The sequence below is a fragment of the Myripristis murdjan genome, chromosome 10 (genome assembly GCF_902150065.1).
Source record: "Myripristis murdjan chromosome 10, fMyrMur1.1, whole genome shotgun sequence".
In the NCBI taxonomy this organism is placed as follows: domain Eukaryota; kingdom Metazoa; phylum Chordata; class Actinopteri; order Holocentriformes; family Holocentridae; genus Myripristis; species Myripristis murdjan.
Genome location: NC_043989.1, coordinates 16,762,205 through 16,783,070, shown reverse-complemented (window position 1 = coordinate 16,783,070; position 20,866 = coordinate 16,762,205). Strand labels below are relative to the sequence as shown.

Below are 20,866 nucleotides of genomic sequence, written 5' to 3'. Positions count from 1 at the left end.
CAAATTTCTCTACATGCTTAACACACAATCATCCAAACTTAAAATATATCAGCCTTCCTGTTTGCAAGTCTCCCCAAGGTGTGTCAAAGCACATTTGGTCAGGATTCATAGCACCACCATCAGGACAAACTTGCAATTATGCAAATGTAATAGGCACCATTTTACCTGCTGTTGCTGTGCTGTCAGCAAAATGTGCATCGAAATCTCATTTTGATTTTATAGGGAATTTGAACTTACAAATAGATTTCCTCAAATTTTCAGCAGTTGTATATACAAAAGATGACTTTGCCTAGATTTTAGACCAATCCTCAATAAATGAAAAAAATGTGGGGGTGAATACATGTGTATACTTCAATGCTGTTTCACTAGTTTGACTAGTGTGAGGCTTTGTTTTTAGGCTTGGTAATTACTTATTGGCTTTGAAAGTGGGATTGCTGCTCAAATATTGGTCAGCAGTCTACTTGGAGTCCCCAGTGAGATGGTTTCTTGGGAACAAACATGCCAACACAGTAACTGTAATCTGGAAAAGCAAACTCATTTACTCCTGCTCCAGAAGCTCTTTAAGTGTTCCCTGGTGTTTTCTGTGTGGACACACTTCAGTGGCTTTTTAAAATTACAAATCCTTTTCCTTTCATCTCTCTCTCTCTCATTGTGTCAGATTTCATTTTTTTTCTCTCCTTCTCAATCACTCCTTATGAGACACTTTTATTTAATACAATTTAACTCTCCTTCCCTCATCAACCAGTCTTTTATTTTCCTCTTTCCCCCTCTCTCATTTATATTCTTCCCTTCTTCCTTCCTTCAAGCCCCCTCAGAGCCTAGAAACAGTCCACCTATGTTGATAGATTCTCGGCATGCTCTTGTGCGCTTTATTTATATGGAAATAATGAAACAATTCCCCCTCCCTTATATTTTGTCGGTCAGCTGACAAAGTGTATGTAGAGAGGCATGAGGAATATAGAGTAAATGACTGTTACGTAGTCAAGTCTGAGTCTGTAATCCTTCTCAAGGCTTGCCATAGAGCCACATGAGGCAACAATCAACTATACACTTTCAACCATAATATAGGATCTTTCATGCTGTCACAGCTGTTGTTGAATTTTGGATTAAGAAAATGCTCCATATGCACATAGACAATACACACAATATGCAGTGTTTTCTTTCTTTCATTATTATGTTCTGCCATATGCACCATCATGCATGCATTTGTTTGGTATCTCCAGTGGTTGCAAAGTGTTTCCAGCATGGTAGACCTACTAAGCAGATACCACATAAGGGAGCCTGTCTTCTAGGTGAATTGATTAGGTATTCAGATCAGTCATGTGTGGAACTGCCACCATACCGGCGCAAAGCAGGCAATTAAACTGCCATTGATCCCTAGTTTGACCTTACTGGATCCAAAGATCTGCAAAGTAATGAAAAAGAAGATGGATTTGTAAAAAGGTTGGTAGCAATTATGTCTTCGTTATATAGGAGGTTTATAGTACTGTAGCATGGTATGGTTATGCAGTGTGCAAGTTTATGATGTCTCTCTCTCTCTTACACACACACACACACACACGCAGAGATGCACACTTGCATGCACAAAGCCGCACAAAACCCATGTCACTTAGTGTGACGTGGGTTATAAATGACATTGCATGCCATATTTTTGAAAATTACACAGTACTTTGAAAGACCACTAGATGGGTCCTTTCACTTTGATATATCAATTACTGTGAGTCACTGCTAGACTCAGATGTGGGTCAAATGTTAATTGCAAGTTATTATTAGAATTTGATTTAACAAAACCACATGGGAAACCAGAGGGGCAAGGTTTACTACATCATGTGGTTATCTAAATGTAGTGCTCTTTATGTTTTCCTGGGTGACAAACTTTAATGGCCTTTAAAGGAAAAAAAACAAAACAAAAAAAACATAGAAAGTATCGAACTAGATGATAGATAATAGATCATCTACTGACTCTGACTGGGTATTAGAGTGTATGTGGCCAACATAGTTGCACTCCTATTTATGTGAATAAACATACAACATAAATGTGTACAGCATTTACAATCACTTAATAGTTAGGTAAACATGAATAAACTTATCCATTTCTTTTTTAGTTCAGCATCAGTTTATGCATTCAGTAAGGATTGATGTATGAGGTATGAATTATAGAAGTCTGAGCTGAACACACACTGAAGTATTTCACAGTGTCCTGAGCAGACACAGCCCTTCAACAACACTCAACACAAAACAGAACCTGCTGGACTCACTTGAGAGGCATAAGTTTGAGTTTATGGGTGCCACAACGGTCATCACTAGCTATGGCAAGGGAAAAAAACAAGGTGGTGTGTTTGAGTTACTGGAAAATACAGGGCGATGACCTTCCTTTGCAGATACCTTCTGTGAACATCTAGGTTTACATGGATGAAAAAATACACAATATTAAATTACTATTAATATTCTGAGCTAAAAATGCATTTTTTCTGATAGGAAGTCTTTGAGGATAACAATTTTGTTTAAGGTTTGTACCAAATCAGACACTACTATAACAGCATTATGCATGACTGTACTAATACAGTCTGCCTAGAACAAAATCACATGAAATGTGTATCTGTCTGAAGGTTACAGCCAGAAAGAAAGAAAGAAAAAGAAAGAAAGACAGAAAGAAAGAGAGGGAGAGAGAGAGAGAGAGAGAGAGAGAGAGAGAGAGAGAGAGAGAGAGAGGGAGAGGGAGAGGGAGAGAGGGAGAGAGAGAGGGAGAGGGAGAGAGGGAGAGAGAGAGAGAGAGAGAGAGAGAGAGAGAGAGAGAGAGAGAGAGAGAAAGAAAGGCTTTTCAAAATGTTAGCTTATTTTTCATGCCATAATACAGTGCAATGTTTTAACAGTGGGCTACATTTAAAATACATACATACATATGTAAATAAATAAATGTGGAAAACATACATTTTCCATTGCTTTTACTTTGTGGCAAACAGTGGAGCTTCACTGTTTATCTCATAAAGTACCTGTGGATGTATGGAAAAATTCCAGTGAATAATACCATCACATATTTTTGAACAATCCTGCTCCTCCTATCTGCCCTCCCCTCACAAAAAAAACAAAAACAAAAAAACACCACTGCTGTACCACTATGCTTTTAAATGATGGAAAGTGTGACATATAACCCTGAATGTCATGGAACATTTCAACAGATTAAATGTGATCAACAGTTTTGTGCATGTTACCCCATGAAAGTGGCTCATGACCCACTGTTACTCATTTTGAAAGCGGAGAGTAATAATATTACATGCATTTCCCTTTGATCAGTAATTATGCTGAGTGTTACATTATTCTCCCCTTCACCAACAAATCTTGACTGAACCTTACTCATCTTTACTCAATTACTATGTGTGCTTCTGTGTGAATGATTATGTTAACCAAATAGATTTGGGTTGCTGGCAGGTGGCAATGTCAAATCCAAGACTTGAAGTATCTAAATTTCCAGTGGGGGGGGAAAGAGAGAAAAAGAAAAACTCTTCTAAGCCTCTTAGCTCTTATTCTCTTCTTTTCGAAGTGTTTGACTGACATGATTGCTCTGTGGTCATAGGATTATGAGGCACTGAAGGCCTAACTAATTGTAAATTGTTCTAGATAACAGTGCCAACTTAATCCTTGAACTGTAAAATGTAAATGCAAATGGGTTTAAGACATATCCACATATATTTGCACACTCAAGTGTTTTCCCTATGGGCCATAACTTTTGTAAGCTGTGTTCTGGTTGTCCTTTTACAGTCTAAACTCGGGGCCATTTGCCATGAGTGAGGTGTTACTGTCTGATGCTGTTTAAGCAGGTAAAACAGGACATTTGGCATCACGTTATTTCCAGTGGAAACATATTTTGCACCTGTGCATGCTTTACAATTGACATCATGTTCCTGTTCCCTTTCATTTGATAAGATCAAAGAAGTTGGAAAATTTCCACCTGCAGAAAGTAACCTAGTAAAGTAAAACTAGTTCAATGTGGGCCTGTATCAGCTGAGAAGATGATAACCAGTTATGATGATAATAAATTGTGGAATTTGATGTGGGATTTTGGTTTTTGGTAATGTGACTACAATCTAATATTGGAGGGGTGTGAAGCAAAGAACTTTTTTATTTGGTTGTCTGTAGTGTAAAATGTTAATGCTAGAAAAGTGCTTGCCTGTAAAAATACTGGTTCTACATTACTAGTATTATAATATTAGTTGTGTATTACTTGGAAAAGTGCTACAGTTACAGAGTTGCATATTAGCCTACCACCCACTGTTTAACAGATATGCAAACAGGCTATCAGTTTATCAGGGAATTGCTGAAAGCACAAAACTACAGTTGTGAGATTCCCAAGATTTACTTGCTTGCCAACAAGCCTTGACTTGATTCTCATTTTTCAAGGCCCTGAGTGTGACACCCTTGCCACAGTCCAATACTTAAAAGCTGGGGACACAATGGCAGTTTGCTGAATCTAAACTGCGCTTCCTGACCCAGAGAGTGTCACATTTGACAGCTATCGGGTTCTCGGGGATGGAAATCTATATGATTCTGCTGGCAACAGCTTCTTCTGCTTTGTCCTGGATTTGAGTCACCACTCTGAATAAAATCAAACATGTTTTATTTTGTTTTAAAAGTCCTTACGAGTCCTAGGAGCACTACAACTGCATTGCTGGCTTGTTACACTACAGGACAATTTCTCCTGTGAGTTCCGTAAGACTCTCAAGAAATTCTTAAGACTATGCAAATGAAGGAAAAAAAAAAAAATGAAAATTCCAGGGAAAGTCCTTCAGTGTGCCCCTAGCTTAAGTATCCCATTAACTCATCCTCAGAGGCGTCTGAAACCAAATACAGCTGTGAGGACCCGTTACACCCAACTGACCAAAACATGGAATAAACATGGCAATGATCAGTAAGTCAGTCCGATGATGAGAACCATGCACAGCAACCATCAAATAATGTTTCCATGTTTCCACATCTTTTTTTTTTTTTTTTTTTTTGGTCAACTGATCTTAAATGGTCCTCATTTCAATAAACTTTTAGCAATTTGGCATACCTTCAACAAGCTTGAAGATGTAAAGGAGCATTACGTTACATAAGGCTTCCAATTTCTTAGATGCAGTTCTGCAGATGACATAAGATACATAAGACATACACAATGCACTTTTCATTTCCTCTCTGTGCTTCTCCCTCCCTCACAGGAAGGCCCTGCTCATATCGCCATGTTTACTTCATGTTGACACGGAAAATATTTTAGGGTGAAATAGCTGTGATTCATATATACACACGCTCACTCAACTCTGTGTTTGTCTTTAAACTTCACTATTCCCCAAATCGTGTATATAAAGCCATGGTTAGGAAGGGTAGATCATTCGCTGCCTTATTCTCTGGAGTTTGACTGGAATGTGTTGTTCTCCACAGAAGGAGCTGCTGTATTTTTGTGCTGTTTTATGGGAAATCTTGATGGAATTTGTTGGAAAACTGGGAGATTATCCGTGGACATTACTGATTGCAAGCATCACCATCACCAGTATTGTTGAACACTGGTGATGGCAGCCTGGCAAGTGTCTAAACAGTTAGGCATTGTCATGTCATTTGCATTGTTCTTCATTAGCATTAGATTTGGTGACATTTATTGGATAATTTTCTAATTTTCCATTTTTTTTTTTTTTTTTAAGTGAGATTGAACGGCTTTGTATGCATCAAAACTCTACTGACCAGCACTCCAACACAGACAGTCTGAGAATTTGTTTGAATTCTAGCACTTCACCGTCTTCTTCAAGTGACCTCTAAAGAGCACAAAAGACAGAGTATTCAGTGACTTGCATATTGACAACAGGGTATTTCATCTCTTTTATCACCTGCGCGTGTGTCAGAAGTGCGTACGGGTGTTTACACATAACACCGAGCTGGTAGTGCATGGGCCCACTTCTAACTGGAGCAGTGGGCATGACGACATGTCTCCAGGCTTGACGTCCTCTTTTACCGTTTACTAAACAGCATTGATAGGACATGACTGTTTTAGTAAATACAGAATGTGTGAGTGAGTGTGCACATCCTTGTGCGTGTCCTTGTGTGTGTGTTTTGGGTTGATTTTATACCAGGGCAGTTAGCTCTCTGTTTTAGCTCGCAGTTATCCAAAGTGAAGTATCTTCTATATGCAGTCTCTCGCATTAAAGAAGTAAACATGACCGGAGCTGACACCTGTCAGACTTAACAAACTCACACACTATCCACTATACAATGCCCAAAGAAATGTCCACTCACTGCTAATCTCAGACTGTCCTCACACACACACACACACATACACATACACACACACACACACACAGACAAACACACACACACACACACACACACACACACACACACCCTGTCATGGCAGGCAATGGTATAATCGTTCTCTGAGTTTATAATATAAACACCACGCATGCCTTGCACTGCACCAGTGTGTGCACACGCATACACACACACACACAGAATGTGTGTATGTGTGTGCGTTCCGTTAGTTCCAACAGGTGTGTGGAGGGCTGCCACGAGCCAGGCAGCAGGTGGAGATGAGGATTTATAGATTTTAATCGCATCACTCTGTTGAGCAATAATTCTACTGCCTAAGGCAAGGAAGGCCAATAGCTCACATATGATTGATGAATGTTTTGCACCCTTGAATTTTACAGGAACTAATGTATTCCACTACACACTGCATAAGCTTGCAGCACAATATATCACAATTTCATTCTGCATGCACCATTCTTGGCAAAGATAAAAGGAAATCCAAAAGCTGAAGGGATATACAGTGAGCACAAAGAGTGTCATTTTAGGTAGGCTGCAATACAATCATATCCTCCATTGTAAAGGGATAAAAGCAGATGAGTGAAAGGGGTTGATGGATTTATAAGTCATATCTAAACAAAACATTCAGGACCACAAAGTAAAAGACAGAGCACAAAGAAGGGAAGTTATAAAATATTAAAACGTGTATTGTGTTATTAGTTTTTAGAAATGTGAATTGACTTTGGTTTCAGTCTGCCTGTGAGGTAAATCCCTCAGGTTGTACCGTTTCTTATCTGGAGAGCTCCATCTGGAACACTCCATTTTCGCTCTAACCTTGTCATCCATGTCCTTGGCATGATTAACGGTCAAAAATTTGCATCAATTTGAAACTGTCTGAATAAGACAGCCGAAGGAGACGTCAACTGTTAATGGAGTCTCTGTGACAAAAGGCCTATAATGTTTCTGTTGGCAGATACACCCAGAGCCCAGAGAGCTCATGTGGAACAGACAAGGTAAAGGCAATCCTGATTCTGCACATCACATCTTCACCTGCCAAAACTGAGTTTGAACAAGAAGGGGGAAAAAAACGTAATTGACTGTGCAAATAATCTAAGATGACAACACAATTTGGGATGGAAATAAGACAAGTTGAGACACTTATGCCTTTTACATCTTTTCCCTTCTCCGTCCTACAATTCTTTCTCTCTCTTTCCTTCTTTCTTTCTTTCTTTCTTTCTTTCTTTCTTTCTTTCTTTCTTTCTTTCTTTCCACTCAAATTCCAAACCCCACCCCTGAGGAAGATGCAGCTGATCCACTTTGTGAGGGAAATGTCTGGAAAAGATATCTTATTTGCATGTGAATTTGGCCCTGTCATGATTCCGAGAATGAGTTCTGAGGTTTATTAAAACACACCGAGAGGCAGTACATTTCGCACAGTTAAATCAGATATACTTGCAAGGCTGGCAAAACTGATACAGTAAGACTTTCTGATCCATCATTTGCAACCTCATTATGGGTTTTGAAATCAGTTATGCAAATTTTGACAGGTTGACCTCCTTGCCTCTAACAACTAATACACTATGTCATGTTTGCCAGGATGTCAAATTCCACCTGATCTTTAGTCTATGTATGAAATGCAAGTAGTGTGTGTGTGTGTGTGTGTGTGTGTGTGTGTGTGTGTGTGTGTGTGTGTGTGTGTGTATTGGAGGGAGGGCTGGGGGATTAATCTCACTTTCTGTGTTTAGGGTAAATGGCTGTCATGCTGCCTGTGTTTCAGGGTAAATAAATGCCTAAGGCAGACACTAATCAAAGGGTTTATCTCTATTTAAATAACACATGTGCAAGACGGAGTACAATAAAACTATGTAAAATGCTTGGCAAAGTGTATTACAGTTACAGTTGACCAACTTCAAATTGTATTGTTTAGCTGATGACTCTGTGGTTACCAAATTGTCAGCCAGTCACAGCAAGAATTGAAAAGACAAATGTGTGCTCAATTTTTCAATAACATTTTCTCCAGAATGTTCACCATTGTTGAACATATTAATCATCAAACTATGAAATTCAGCATTAGCAGACAGTTCCAGCAAAGCATTTGACTTGGTCCGAAGAGGAATTTCATTCACAGTATGGCATATGTATCCTTTGCTTGTTGAGAAAACAGCACCCTTATTTGTGGTATCATATGCTTTTACCATGGTCTGTCTAGAGTATTGGATATTTAGCTATAGGATGTTATGTTATGGTGGTAGGCCTAGTGGTGAAAGTTCACCCCAATCTCCTACTTGGATGGAAATTTTTTAACTGACACTGTATAAAATATTCAGCATTTAACACATGATAAAGCAGCTTTACCTGTTCTCACAGTTGGTCTCTCTCCTGTTACAAAACCACATCTCACAGCTAGTCAGCAGAACTCGTGAATAGATGGTGTGAGAGAAGGATTTTGGTGAAGTATGGGAATGCAGATTTTCACAGAATCAGTTAACCATCCATCACGGAGAGATCAGGTTACACTGACATGTAGGTTTTACCTTCTGACTGGTCATCGGTTTTCGGGCAGGACTGTTTTCTGTCAGTTCATGCTTATTAGCTTGCATTCTGTTCCGCATTTTTTTTTTTTTTAAATATTATTTTATTTATTAATCTATTTAGTTGTTTTGGCTTAAAGTGCAAAGTCGTAGCTCATATCTATATCAAAAACAGCAAAGTTTTAAGCAATAAAATGTGCCCTTATTCATTAAGAGGAAAAAAAAATGCAACTTTCAATCTCTAAAACATTTTATTCATATCAAAAAACACTACATATACAGTATATGCCTTACATTATGAGGCCCTTTTTTACCAACAAACCAAACATATAAATGTATGAATAAACATTACACAACACATAGACATATTTACAAAATGAAATACAACCACCACTTGTGTATCAGACTCGGAGATTTCAAGGTTATCAGATTGCTTCTCTTCGGTCATGACTGAAGAGGCTGGAAGAGAAATTCTCTTTCATCTTTTGCTGATTCTATAAGGGCAGTGAACATAGACTCTGTAGACTAATATGTAATTTAACTACCCTTCCAAATGTGCTGTCTGAGCTTTGTGTAGGTGATACTATCAAAGAACCGTAGATAGCAGTGTGGAATGGCCTGATGTCAGCAGGAGATCTGATCAGGGATCTGTTAATAATGAGTCAGATCTGATAGAGACAAGGTTTAGCCAGAATGAAAGCTGATTGAGGACCTGATATGAGAAGCAGACTGGGCTTTTAGGCAGTGTCAGTTGTAATGCATTGCAGCTGACTCAGCTTTTCCTGTGGGAATCAGTGTCTTTTTACTTCACTGTCACACGCTATAGTGATCTCAACTGTCTCAGTCAGCGCAAACAGACTATCTGTGTTGTTGTGTGTGTTTAAGCAGTGTTAGCTTTATTTCTCTGACAACAGTATAACCATCACAGAACTGATCAGACGGGCAAATTTTCATGCTGCAAGTCTCTTGTAGTCTCTTTAAACAAAGTCTCTCAAACCTCTGTGCCCTCACGAGGGTAGAGGATCCCTGTTGATCCCAGTCCAGGGTAGAAATGCCCATTGAACTGGCTGAGGATGGGGCTGCTGTACCCCAGGGAGGAGTGGTTGGGTGAAGAGGACAGTGCAGGTGGAGGCGGCAGCGGTGATGCCCACTCTGGCCCACCTGAGCTGGGGGAGTAACTACCAAAGCTTCCAGGCTGTGTGGGCCTCTGAGGCCCATCCATGGGAAGGTTGATCTGCAGCGGCCTGCTTAACCCATCTCCTCCAACCTCACTGGCTGCTCCAGCTGTCACCCCAGACATCTCAGATAAGAAGCTGCTGAGGCAGGGACTTGAGGATGACGGGGAGGGAATCCTGTCTGGCGTGGAGTTAATGTCGAGAGCAGGGTTGCCAGCATGCTTGGGGCTGCCTCTCTCACTGTCACCTGACTCAGGACCCCCTGAACCCCCTTCTCCACCAGAGAGGGAATCAGACTTCCTCTTCCTTTTGCGGCGGAAGTTTCCATTGTCAAACATCTTCTCACAGTTTGGGTCTAGCGTCCAGTAGTTGCCCTTCCCTGTAATATCAGAGAAATTCAAGTTTGTGAGATGTTTTAGAGTTGAAACATGGGAAGACAGATAAATTTGATGATAGGCTAAAAGAAGAAACACACAAGAGCACCTATAGTGTAAGGATTTCTATTTGTCATACAGCCAAATGTATGTGTAAATGAAATAGTATAAGCCAAAAAAAAAACATTTATCGAGTGACTTTGAGTTTAAGTGCTTACCTGGATCATCCTCATCTCTTGGTACTTTTTTGAAACAGTCATTGAGAGACAGGTTGTGCCTAATGGAGTTCTGCCAGCCAGCTTTGCTCTTGTTGTAGAACGGGAAATTGTCAGCCACATATTGGTAAATTTGGCTCAGTGTCAGCCTCCTGTCTGGGGCGCCGTGGATGGCCATGGCGATGAGAGCGGAGTATGAGTAAGGGGGTCTGACCAGCTTCATCAGGTCTTCTTGAGAGGGCAGGGAGAACCAACTCAGTTCCCCTCCTGGTCCTCCAGCTCCAGTCGGGCCAAGGTAAGGCCTCTGCATGCCATAGTGTTGCGGGACAAAGGGGGGTCCGGGATTTCCTGGTGGGCCAGTGGCAGCCAGGTAAGGAGGCGTGTTGATCCCAGAACCGTTGAACCAGAGGTAGGGATTGGGGGACATGGTGGTATAGTCGCCCAGGTCATAGGAGGACGGGGTGGTGCGCTGTGGGCTCGGCAGTGAGGGAGGAGGGTAGTAACAATCACTGTACATGCTGAGCTCAGGTGGCTCCTGGCCAAGGCTAGGGAACTGCGGCCCACACCGAGGAGGGGACTGGCCCTGGGCCTCAAATGAAGACATTGTGAAGGTAAATTGGTTCTCACCTCTCCAACACGCTGCTTGAGTCTTTGCCCTTGGTCGTCCTTTCCTTCGGTGTCAATTTCTTCTTCAAATTAAAGTCCTTTTATTATTCAGTTCCCGGCATGTGTTTTAATTCAGCATGTGAGTCGACCTAAAAAGTATTCACAAGCCTTCTTAGCTTTATTGTTACCTTCTTTATTTTACCTAACTTTCTACCTAGGACCTGTCCCCTTTTGTCCTTGCTTTATGCCAGAGATGTCACCTGTCACACCTTTATCTGTTCCCTGGACCCTCCCACAGACTGTTTTGATTGGTCGTTTTCTCAGGTGAGTATTTTTTTTCTTCTCTTTTTTTCTTTTGTCAGCTTGTTCCTCCAGGGCTTTCACTCACTTACAATTAAATAATTTTCCACTCTCTCAGTAACACCAACATTAATAGAGTTCATATTTAACTGCACTAATTGTGGAATCATTATGCTTACTGAAAACAAAACAAGTTTGCTTAGTCTTGTTTTATGTAGCTTTGAAAGTTTTATTTACTTATTTATTTATTTATTTTGTTATTGTGCCCATTATTGTGGCACAGTAGACAGTTTGTAAACACGCCCAGTCTTCTACACAGCGGTAGCCACCTTCAGTAACAGCAGTAGTTACAATAATAGAAACTGTGGCAGTAATATCAGTATTAACAATAGTGGTACTTACAGCTCTGTTCTAAAAAAAAAAAATAAATAATAATAATAAAAAATAATAATTATAGTATAAATATGGTAATCCTGTAACTGTAAATGGGTGTTAAACAGGTTAAAAGGGGAAACTGCAAAACCCTATAGGACTACTGGAATTAAACAGGAGGTAGCTACATAAAGTAGTCCTAACATTTGGTCACTAAAATCTGCCACAGATACACTGAGAATGAACACGCGGCTGTTTTTCGAAGGCACGTGAAATTGATTTTAACGGTTATTTTTTTTTTAAAAAAAAAAAAACTGTAACTGAACTACTGCAGAGCTACTATCTGAACAGAAACCCTGGAGAGCTTATCGTAAGTTTTGCACATTTCAGATTAAATTATGGTTGCCGGCTCCTAGACTGTTCATTTAAATGCAAGGCAGGGTGTGTGTGATAGCATGTCTGAATTAAATCGTTAATTAGTCCAATAATTCGATGTAGCCATGAAAGATTGAAACATTAGCCAGAGTTAACTTGCTCGGTCACGGTGTCGTTAGCTAACTTCAGCTGCCAAGTTAAACTAGCGTCAGTGGTGGTTTGCTGGCGTTGGTGTTTTTTGCGGAGTGGTCCATTTGTGACCATTATTGATAGAATAAATTGCCGGTTTGTAGATGACCGATTCACCTTCCCCCACTGAGCTTCAGCAGAATAGCGACGAAGACATGCTGGAGTTGAACAAGGAGTTAGAGAGAATGATTGAAGACGCTGAAAATATATCAGGTTTGATACAGCCTTCTTATCTCACTGTAGCGTGGAGCTTCTCATATACCCTGTAGTAAATGGGATTTGAAGCATACAGTTGCATATGAGCGAATTTTACCCTCATTCTTTGTCTGTGCACTTGTAGTGCAGCTGGCCTGGATGGCGTATGACATGGTAGTGTTGCGGGTGAGCCCAGGGCTGCAGGACAGCATGCAGAAACTACAAGACGCCTATCTCAGATGCAGGCTTACTGTTTTTGGAGAACATGGCCAGGAGCAGGAGATGGACAGGTGTCCGGATCCGGCCCCATGTCCAGATCCCACACCAAAGACAGATATGTGATGATGAGTTGACTTATCTATGACTGCACGCTGAATACCAAATGGAGATTTGCTTGTTGAAAACGATGTTTTACGAAGTGATAAGCAGAGTTTAATTGAACACTACAAATTACTAAGCAGAAGCAGATATTTAGATGTGTCTACCAGTAAAATTTCAGATTGTAATCATTTGATGGAAGTTTGTTTTGAAAATAAGCCATGTGTCGTATGCTGAAAGAAGTTGCGATCTCTGTTTTGCCTGTTGAGTGGAATAAATTTTACAAATGTAAATACCTTTAGTCTCTTGTATACTCAGACTTGCATATCACAACCAGTCCCATAAAAAATACACTTATATACTATTTTGTTAAAATCTGGTTTGAATTTGTCACAATAAACACATTAACATGCTGAATTTCTCTCATTCCTTCTCTGTTAAATTGTCCGTTCATTTAGTGATCAGTCTTTAATGAATTTGCCCATACTGTCTTTTGGTAATATATGACAACTCTGTTTATCCTGGTGTGTACTAATGTAGCCTAATTGTCTTTCAGATGGAAAAAACAGAGAAAAGCCCAGAACAACCTGGTGACTGTGGTAACATTAACTCCATTGATCTGGAACAGATTATTAAAGAGCTGGAGTCCTTGTCTCACTGCATGGACCAACTGGCATGTGTGTATGACTTCTTAATCTATTTTTTTACGTACTTCAAAAATATTGGGACACCTGAAAAATTACCTTGATCATCGATTTGCACATATGCAAAGCACATAATGTAACTTGCTAGATCTGAAATGTGATATGCGCAAGTGGATTGCTTCCAGTTTCTGTGCACTGTAGCTGTGCATGCACCTCAGTGACATCGAATGCCATGATGTCTGCCAGGTAGCTTTCTGTTGATGAGTTGATGGCTGTAACTGAAGATGTCTCACACAAGGTTGTCCATGAAAACACTTGATTGAAGACATCATGTTGAATTCATTTCTGCCTGGAGCGACAGTTGGTGGGCAACTCAGTGATCAGCGTAATCTTCCTGCTGTGTTGTCAAAAGTGATTATAACTATCTATTTACGTTATTGCCTCAAAGCCTGCAGGCCAGAGAAATCGAGTTATATTGCATCTAAACTTTAGAGCTAATCTTTGCACTGTTGCTGTGAGACTAGCACTTCAGTATCCCTGAATTATGCACAGAACAATAATAACAAAGATAAATTGTATGGACAATGTACCATGGGAAATAGATGCATTTTGTTTTAATGGATTTTAAGAGCTTGCATAGCAATATAGAATTATGTCTGTCAGTTATGCATACATTGTGCAGATATATCTTATGCAGTATGGATAACATAGCTCCTAAATGTTTAGCGATGTGATTTCCAGCTAAGCACAATTGCTGTTTTTGTGTCTGTTTCTGCATGTTTTTTTTTTTTTGTTTGTTTTTTTTTTTGTTTTCTGTGCCTGTAGTGCGAACTCAGCTGAGGCAGTGCGATCTTATTGTGTGCATTGGTCACCTTGGAAAGCTGGAATTTCTGACAAGAGCCCAGGAGGGAGCAAAGTGACCCTGTGTGTGTCTGAATCTGAGTAGAGGCAGAGAGGACCAGGGGTATGTATGTGTATTTGGAAAGCAAAATTTAATAATACCTACAAAAGATCAGCCACATTGAAACCATTACTTCTCTATGTGCTCATTCTTGTAAATGAAACTACAAGTTAAGGTAATAAAAAAGAGAATTATATAACCATGACCATTGTGTGATACCCAAATTGTGGCATTTGTTCAGATGTGATGGAAAGGTGTCCAGACAAACCACACACATACACTATACTTGCATAGACATTTGTATGCACAACCGCAGAGACAGACACAAACACCCATATTAAGCCTAGTGTTGGCACTGGTCAGAATCCCGCAGGGTGCAGTAGACAGCACTGGCTCTTGGCTCCAGCACTGTAGTCTGTGGCATCAATGAGCAGCAGTGGGATGCGAGTGTGATGGCTAATGATCTCCTTTACCCCAGGGAAACTCTACAGCACACCAGCACACAAGAAAAGATGACAGGAACCTCATGACGCACCACAGCACAAATCACCATTGAGCATTCCCTAAAGCCTGCCACAAGATATGAACTTTACTTTCAGTACACATACTTGCTTTTTTATATATGATTTCAACATATTTAATAATGCCATGATCATTTTCAACTTACCTCTGTTTTCCAGTGACCACTGCCCAAGGAATAAGAGTTGCCTTGGTTACGGATCTGAATGTTATAGACCTTGCCTTGGCTCAGCACCATCAGGGTGTAGGGCTGCTCAGACAAGCCTTTTGAGCTATCCCTTACCACAAATGCCCCATCCTTACACACACACAAACAGAAACACAAACACAAATGCCCAAATGGTAATGTCATCTCAGCCACTATGTGTTTTAACATGCGATATTGAACCTAACATTCTGTGAAATGTCAACCGCGGTTGTGTCCGCATGTGTATGTGTGTGTGTGTGTGTGTCTGCACCAGCATAAGGAGGAAGAAAAAAGTGACTAAAGTGAGAAACTACAGATCATCCTGACCTTGTTCACCTGTTTGAGGACAACTTCACCCTGATGTCTGGTTACTTGTCCTGCGTACCACCTTGGATCCATACCCTGGAGACACCATAATGTAAAACATGCACACTCAGAGTAGGTAAACACACACTCAAAGTAGCTCTCTTTTTGCTGTTATGATCTAAATATTGTTGCAAATAAATTAAACACAAATATTATTAACCAATCCAACTACTCTTTAGAAATCATTTTTGAACTCTCAAAACAGACCTAAGGGTGTCCCCAATGGCGTTTGTTTTACAACATCGCCATCTGCTGTTTGCTCTCCCAAATTACACCAGTTGTGCAGTACACTAAAACACCACAGCTTTGACTAGGATACAATGTATGTTCCTCAAGTTACACAGTAAATTGGAATTCAAACGTTATTGTGACTCAGCTCACCTTTGTATGTCCTGGTACTACACTGTGAACCTTAGTAGGTTGCAATGATGGTGTAGGAGGAGTAGATAATTTACGTGTCCTGGTAGGGCAGAGATAACAAAGAGCATCATCATAGGTTTATTAATTGCACCTAGTTCATTTTCACAGTTAGCTCGGTGTAGGGCTGGGCTGGGTGGGTGAGAGGCTAACTTACCTGTTGCAGTTGTCCGGCCCTGTAGGTGCCTTTAATTGATGTGGCTTGCCTGTGGACAAGGAAGGGGACTTATAAGGGTTGCCCTCTCCTGGACATGTCGGGTAGTGTGAAATGGGATTGTGCAAAATTTGGCAAGGGATCACAACATTTGCTGTTCAACATTTTACACAAGATATAGATCATTAGTGTCCTATGACTCAAATGTTTATCTCCATCATCACTAAATTAGGTGATTGTGGAGTCATCATACATACATCGGCCTGGTTTTGGTGGCTTCTGAGGGGCACTGTCCATTTTTGGTAGAGTAAGATGAGTCAGCTATGAAAAAAATGGGCAACAGGCAGAGACAATGATTTGAAAAAAAAACAAACAAACAAAAAAAAAAAACTCAACAGCAGCTAGGCAAGAAACACATTAATGGATAGAGAAAGGATGAGCTTGTTGTAAGTAGATCAGAAAGTGCTTTTGTATGTGACAGTATAAATAAAGGGTTTCAATAGTAAATCAGAGGAGAGTGGACTCACTTTGTCAGCCTCTGTTTGTGGACTCCGTTTGTGGTGCAGGGGAGGTCGTGGGGTCCTGTCAGGAGGGGTGGGGGCACAGAAAGAATCTACACACAGAAACTTAATGAATCTTAAAACCCACTGGAAACATGATCATGAATTGTGCTTTCAAAAAAGCATAAAATATCAAATGAATACAGTGTTTCTTTAAGCATTGCACTTATTTGTGCATATAACATTGCAGTCATCATAGTTGCTTTCTGATATCACTGTAGTCACCATCTCCCAAAGGTTTTGGCAAGCCGGGGTGTAGAGGCTGTTCCTTTGTGTCTGGAGAGGCAAGTGGCTCATAGTCACTCATAGCATTGGCCTCCTCGCTCTCTGTTTGCCCAGGTTGGGGTGACTCAGACAGGGCACAGACATAGCTGTTCTCCTCATCCTTGTATTCCCCACCATCATCATCACCTTCTTTGTCCTGACCACAGCCCAGACAAGTGACAGAGTGGTTAGCACTCACACAGGAAAGCAGCTGATATATAGGCAATAGGTTTGTGAGCAGTACCTTGTGCTGTATGTTGGATTTTCAATCCACAGAAATAGAATTCCTATAAATTTCCATTATTCAGTCAGATTGTAATTTATTTTTTTAGTCCTTTACTTTGAGGGTTCTATATATGATATAAATGTATAACTAGGTGTAATATGGTGGCCTGTTTTATGAAAAAGAACTTGTTGCCACAGACTTACAAACTCGTCAGACTCCCATACTGCTTCCTCCTGTACAAAATCTGTGAGAAGATTAAATGAAAGAATGCAGCAGACCAAAGGAAAGGTGACTTGAAATATTTGGCATATTTTTATGAAAGTTTTCCTTACCTTGTTTGGGATACTTTGATGCCTTTGACCTGTTTAAGATTTTTGAAATGTATATATATATATATATATATATATATATATATATATATATATATAATAAATGTATACATTGATGACTGAAGACTGTTTTCTTACCTCTGACCAAAACCCCTCTTCTCCTCACCCCTGTTGATCTCACTGTGGATCTTGCTGATTATTCTAGAAAGATATAAGACTGATATATTACAGATAAATTTAGTATTACAGTTTTGTCTTTCACTTACTCTCTCTCCATTACTATTCTTAATCTTGTCTACAGCAACCACTTCCTGCTACAATTCAATGAAGACTGTGCAGTCAGTGTATATAGTAACATTTTCTTCTGTGTCGTCATATACATGGTCATGATGGTCCACATCTGTGAACCGTTTAAAACTTGATCTTTTTGTGGACAATTTAGGTTGTCCTGTTTGATGATAGTAAAATGAATATACTTTAAAACAGACTTACGGAATATGAAGGCATGGGAAAAGATGGAGCTCACTCTCTGTCATCTGCTGTAAGATGTCGATTTGAACATGTTTAATAATATAGAGAAAGAGATGCTATGAGTATTTCCAGACGAAGAAATGCATGTGGAATTATTTGTTAAGGCTAAAGGAGGCCCCTACATATTACACAGACTTACCATGAATTGTGCTCCGGTGATGCTGCGCTTGATCACCACTTTGTCACAGCCTGATAGCTTGAGCTGAAAAGTTCATGAGATGTCATAAACTCACAGCATGCAATTGAACAAAACTGCTCTACTGTGAGGTTTCATCCTAATAGAGACACTGACAAGTGTGTTTTGTGGTATTGTCTCTTGTTGCATACACTTTGAATTTATCTCTCTATATGCCCAAGTTATCAAAAAACTGAATAGGGCAATGAACTCATCTGAAATCCTGAAATGGTTAATAATTTTTTTCAAGTTCTTCCACTCCGCTAAACTCAGTGTATACAGTAGATTTCTGATACAGAATTTTGGCCCAGAATGATGGAACACAAAGGCACAAGATATAAACAAAAACATACAAAAAAATTAATTAATTAATAAATAATAATAATAATAATAATAATAATAATACTTTCAGTAGATCATTGTTTGTTCAACTATATGTTAATTAATGTGGCAGTGAAATGCCTATAGGATACTGTAATATTACTGCAATATTTCAGAAGGTGAATTCAGGTTGGGGACCCTTGAAAGAAGATGTACCACATATTGGTATTTTAGTGTTCAGTAATACATATACATGTTTATATATCGAGAGTAATTTTTTTTTTCTTTCCATACTCACCCTCTTCATGTAGTCAGCCAGACTTCGGGCATTCCATCCCATCACCTCCACCTTGGGGGGAACACTGTCAAAACTCATCTGTGTGTCTTATCACTGTCACATCCACCGAACAGAGGAAAGGCTTACTTGACAACAGTAGATTGAATTATTATTTGCATTGGGCTCAGAAAAATGTTGCTCTTGAATCCCACAGCATACTTGACCTACCCTATATGGCTATCAGCTAAGAAGGACCACTCCTCTCTTTAAATACGTGTTATCTTTGTGTGACCTACTTGCCTACTCACCTACTACTCTTCTGGTAAAAGACTCTAAATACGTAAGTCTCAGCAGCCACAGACGGTTTAGGACATACAATATTAGAGCTTGCACATCCTGCAGAGGAGACCTATCTCTAAACATAAAGACTCTGAATAATTAACTTAAACTTTCAGCACTCAACCGCATGCAGTTATGTATAGAGACCCTTATTTTAGTCTGTTACAACTTGTCTGCTGCTGTACTGCCTGTTCATATTTGATTTGCAACAGTAGCTTATCACCAAGAGATACAAGCAGTTTAACTATATTGTGATTTAAATGAACATAATGTGTTGCTCAAACCTAAACTAACTCAGCCTTTTCCAAATTGATATAAATTCTGATTTTTTGTTTTATGATGAAACTTTATTGATCCCTATGAGGAAATTAGGCTCTAGTAGCAACATATACAGTTGAGGGTTGTGCATGTTAGCTTATCATAAACATGGCTGTTTTGTGGGTGGGAAATACAGGGAAAGAGTGTGGATTCCTTATACAATAGATGTTAAGCACATTGGCTTCCTTAGTTTTGGATCACAAAATTTGAAAAATGTGAAATATGCACACTTGTCATAATGTTGTTTCCTATTTCATAATGTGAACTGTTCAACTACCTAGCTTGCAAACATGTGCCCAAGGCTGCAGATGTTGTGAATAATAAGTTACCCAGCCTCTTGGTATCTCACACTAAGGTGAGAGAGGAGGGCAACAGGGAGAAGAGCTGATCCATCACACTTATGTCCCCACCCTCTTCTCCCAGATCCCCAGGCCTGTCTGGGTGAATACATGAGTCACCTTGGGGGGTCCTTGTGGGAGATGATCCCTCCCCCCATGCCTTCCTCATGATTGGGAAGGAAACCACCATGAAAGACATGATACTGTGGAGGAGGCAAAGCATAATTATGAACTCCAAAAAAATCTAAAGAAACAAACAAAAAAACAATTGTGGTAAATATATTAAATCTGCAAAGGAATCATAGGTGTATTTATATGAAATGTCTTGAAAATGAAATATTAATAAAGATTAGATTGCATCTCAGTATTATAAAGTGACCCTTTTGAAGAGGGCCTTTAAAAAAAAAAGAAAACAAACAAAACAAAACAAAAAAAAAAAACAGATGCCCCCAACCCACTTTGAGCATAGTTTGAGCAGGAACAATAGTCAAGTCAAGTCAAGTCATGTTTATTTCTATAGCACATTTACAACAGCTTAGCTGAACCAAAGTGCTTCACAGTAAAAATAAGTGCACATTAAAAAAACAGGTGTACAGGCACGGATAAGTGCTTCACAGTAAAAACAAAAGCGCAGGCATAGGTAAAACAACAACAACAACAACAAAAATAAAAAAACAATAGGTCAGCATATGTTCAGATGGGATCAATATGGCAGCAATAATGTACCCAGTGGTGAGCAGAACTAAGGGGTGGGCCAGTTAGGGTTTCAATGGGCCTAGCATTCATTAACACATAGCAGGACAGCATAGGAAGCATGGGACCTCCTCTGTGGCAAACAGACAAATGGAGAGGGGTCAGGGAGGGTGTGTTCTCGTCTGTAGTAAGTATAATGTAGCAATGTTATTTGTTCTGTTTTATTCTATAGTTTTAATGGAGTACACTTGTACTTTCACAGCCTTGGAGTTAGTTATTATGTCACTGTGTGCCAGTATGAGGTTAGTGCACTCCATTTTGGAGAGTCACATTCTTGTTGGAGTAGATGCCTTTAATTTAAGGTTACCTGTATGCCATGACACTGTTGTT

The 20,866-nt window shown here is 39.7% G+C and overlaps 3 protein-coding genes across 4 annotated transcripts; 1 reads left to right on the top strand and 2 right to left on the bottom strand.

Moving 5' to 3' along the window:
* Positions 1-668: 668 nt before the first annotated feature.
* Positions 669-11,440, bottom strand: foxi3b (forkhead box I3b). Of its 2 annotated transcripts, XM_030062552.1 has the most exons (3): positions 10,566-11,440; positions 9,782-10,352; positions 669-680 (listed from the first exon to the last, which is right to left on the bottom strand). In XM_030062552.1, exons 1-2 carry the CDS (start codon positions 11,164-11,166, stop codon positions 9,790-9,792), a joined length of 1,164 nt encoding a protein of 387 aa, XP_029918412.1. In that variant the 5' UTR covers positions 11,167-11,440; the 3' UTR covers positions 669-680; positions 9,782-9,789. The 2 variants fall into 2 exon arrangements, with proteins under 2 accessions (XP_029918412.1, XP_029918411.1); XM_030062551.1 differs by lacking the exon at positions 669-680 and having other exon boundaries at positions 9,106-10,352.
* Positions 11,441-12,007: 567 nt separating this feature from the next.
* On the top strand, positions 12,008-13,379 carry syce3 (synaptonemal complex central element protein 3). Its single transcript, XM_030062554.1, has 3 exons — positions 12,008-12,210; positions 12,509-12,617; positions 12,745-13,379. Exons 2-3 carry the CDS (start codon positions 12,509-12,511, stop codon positions 12,939-12,941), a joined length of 306 nt encoding a protein of 101 aa, XP_029918414.1. The 5' UTR covers positions 12,008-12,210; the 3' UTR covers positions 12,942-13,379.
* A 1,442-nt stretch (positions 13,380-14,821) lies between these two features.
* On the bottom strand, positions 14,822-18,918 carry lcp2b (lymphocyte cytosolic protein 2b). Its single transcript, XM_030061594.1, has 8 exons — positions 18,810-18,918; positions 18,155-18,217; positions 16,891-17,086; positions 16,633-16,687; positions 16,109-16,157; positions 15,496-15,570; positions 15,130-15,279; positions 14,822-14,947 (listed from the first exon to the last, which is right to left on the bottom strand). The coding sequence occupies exons 1-8, from the start codon at positions 18,885-18,887 to the stop codon at positions 14,822-14,824; spliced, it is 792 nt and encodes a 263-aa protein (XP_029917454.1). The 5' UTR covers positions 18,888-18,918.
* Between the last annotated feature and the right edge of the window lie 1,948 nt (positions 18,919-20,866).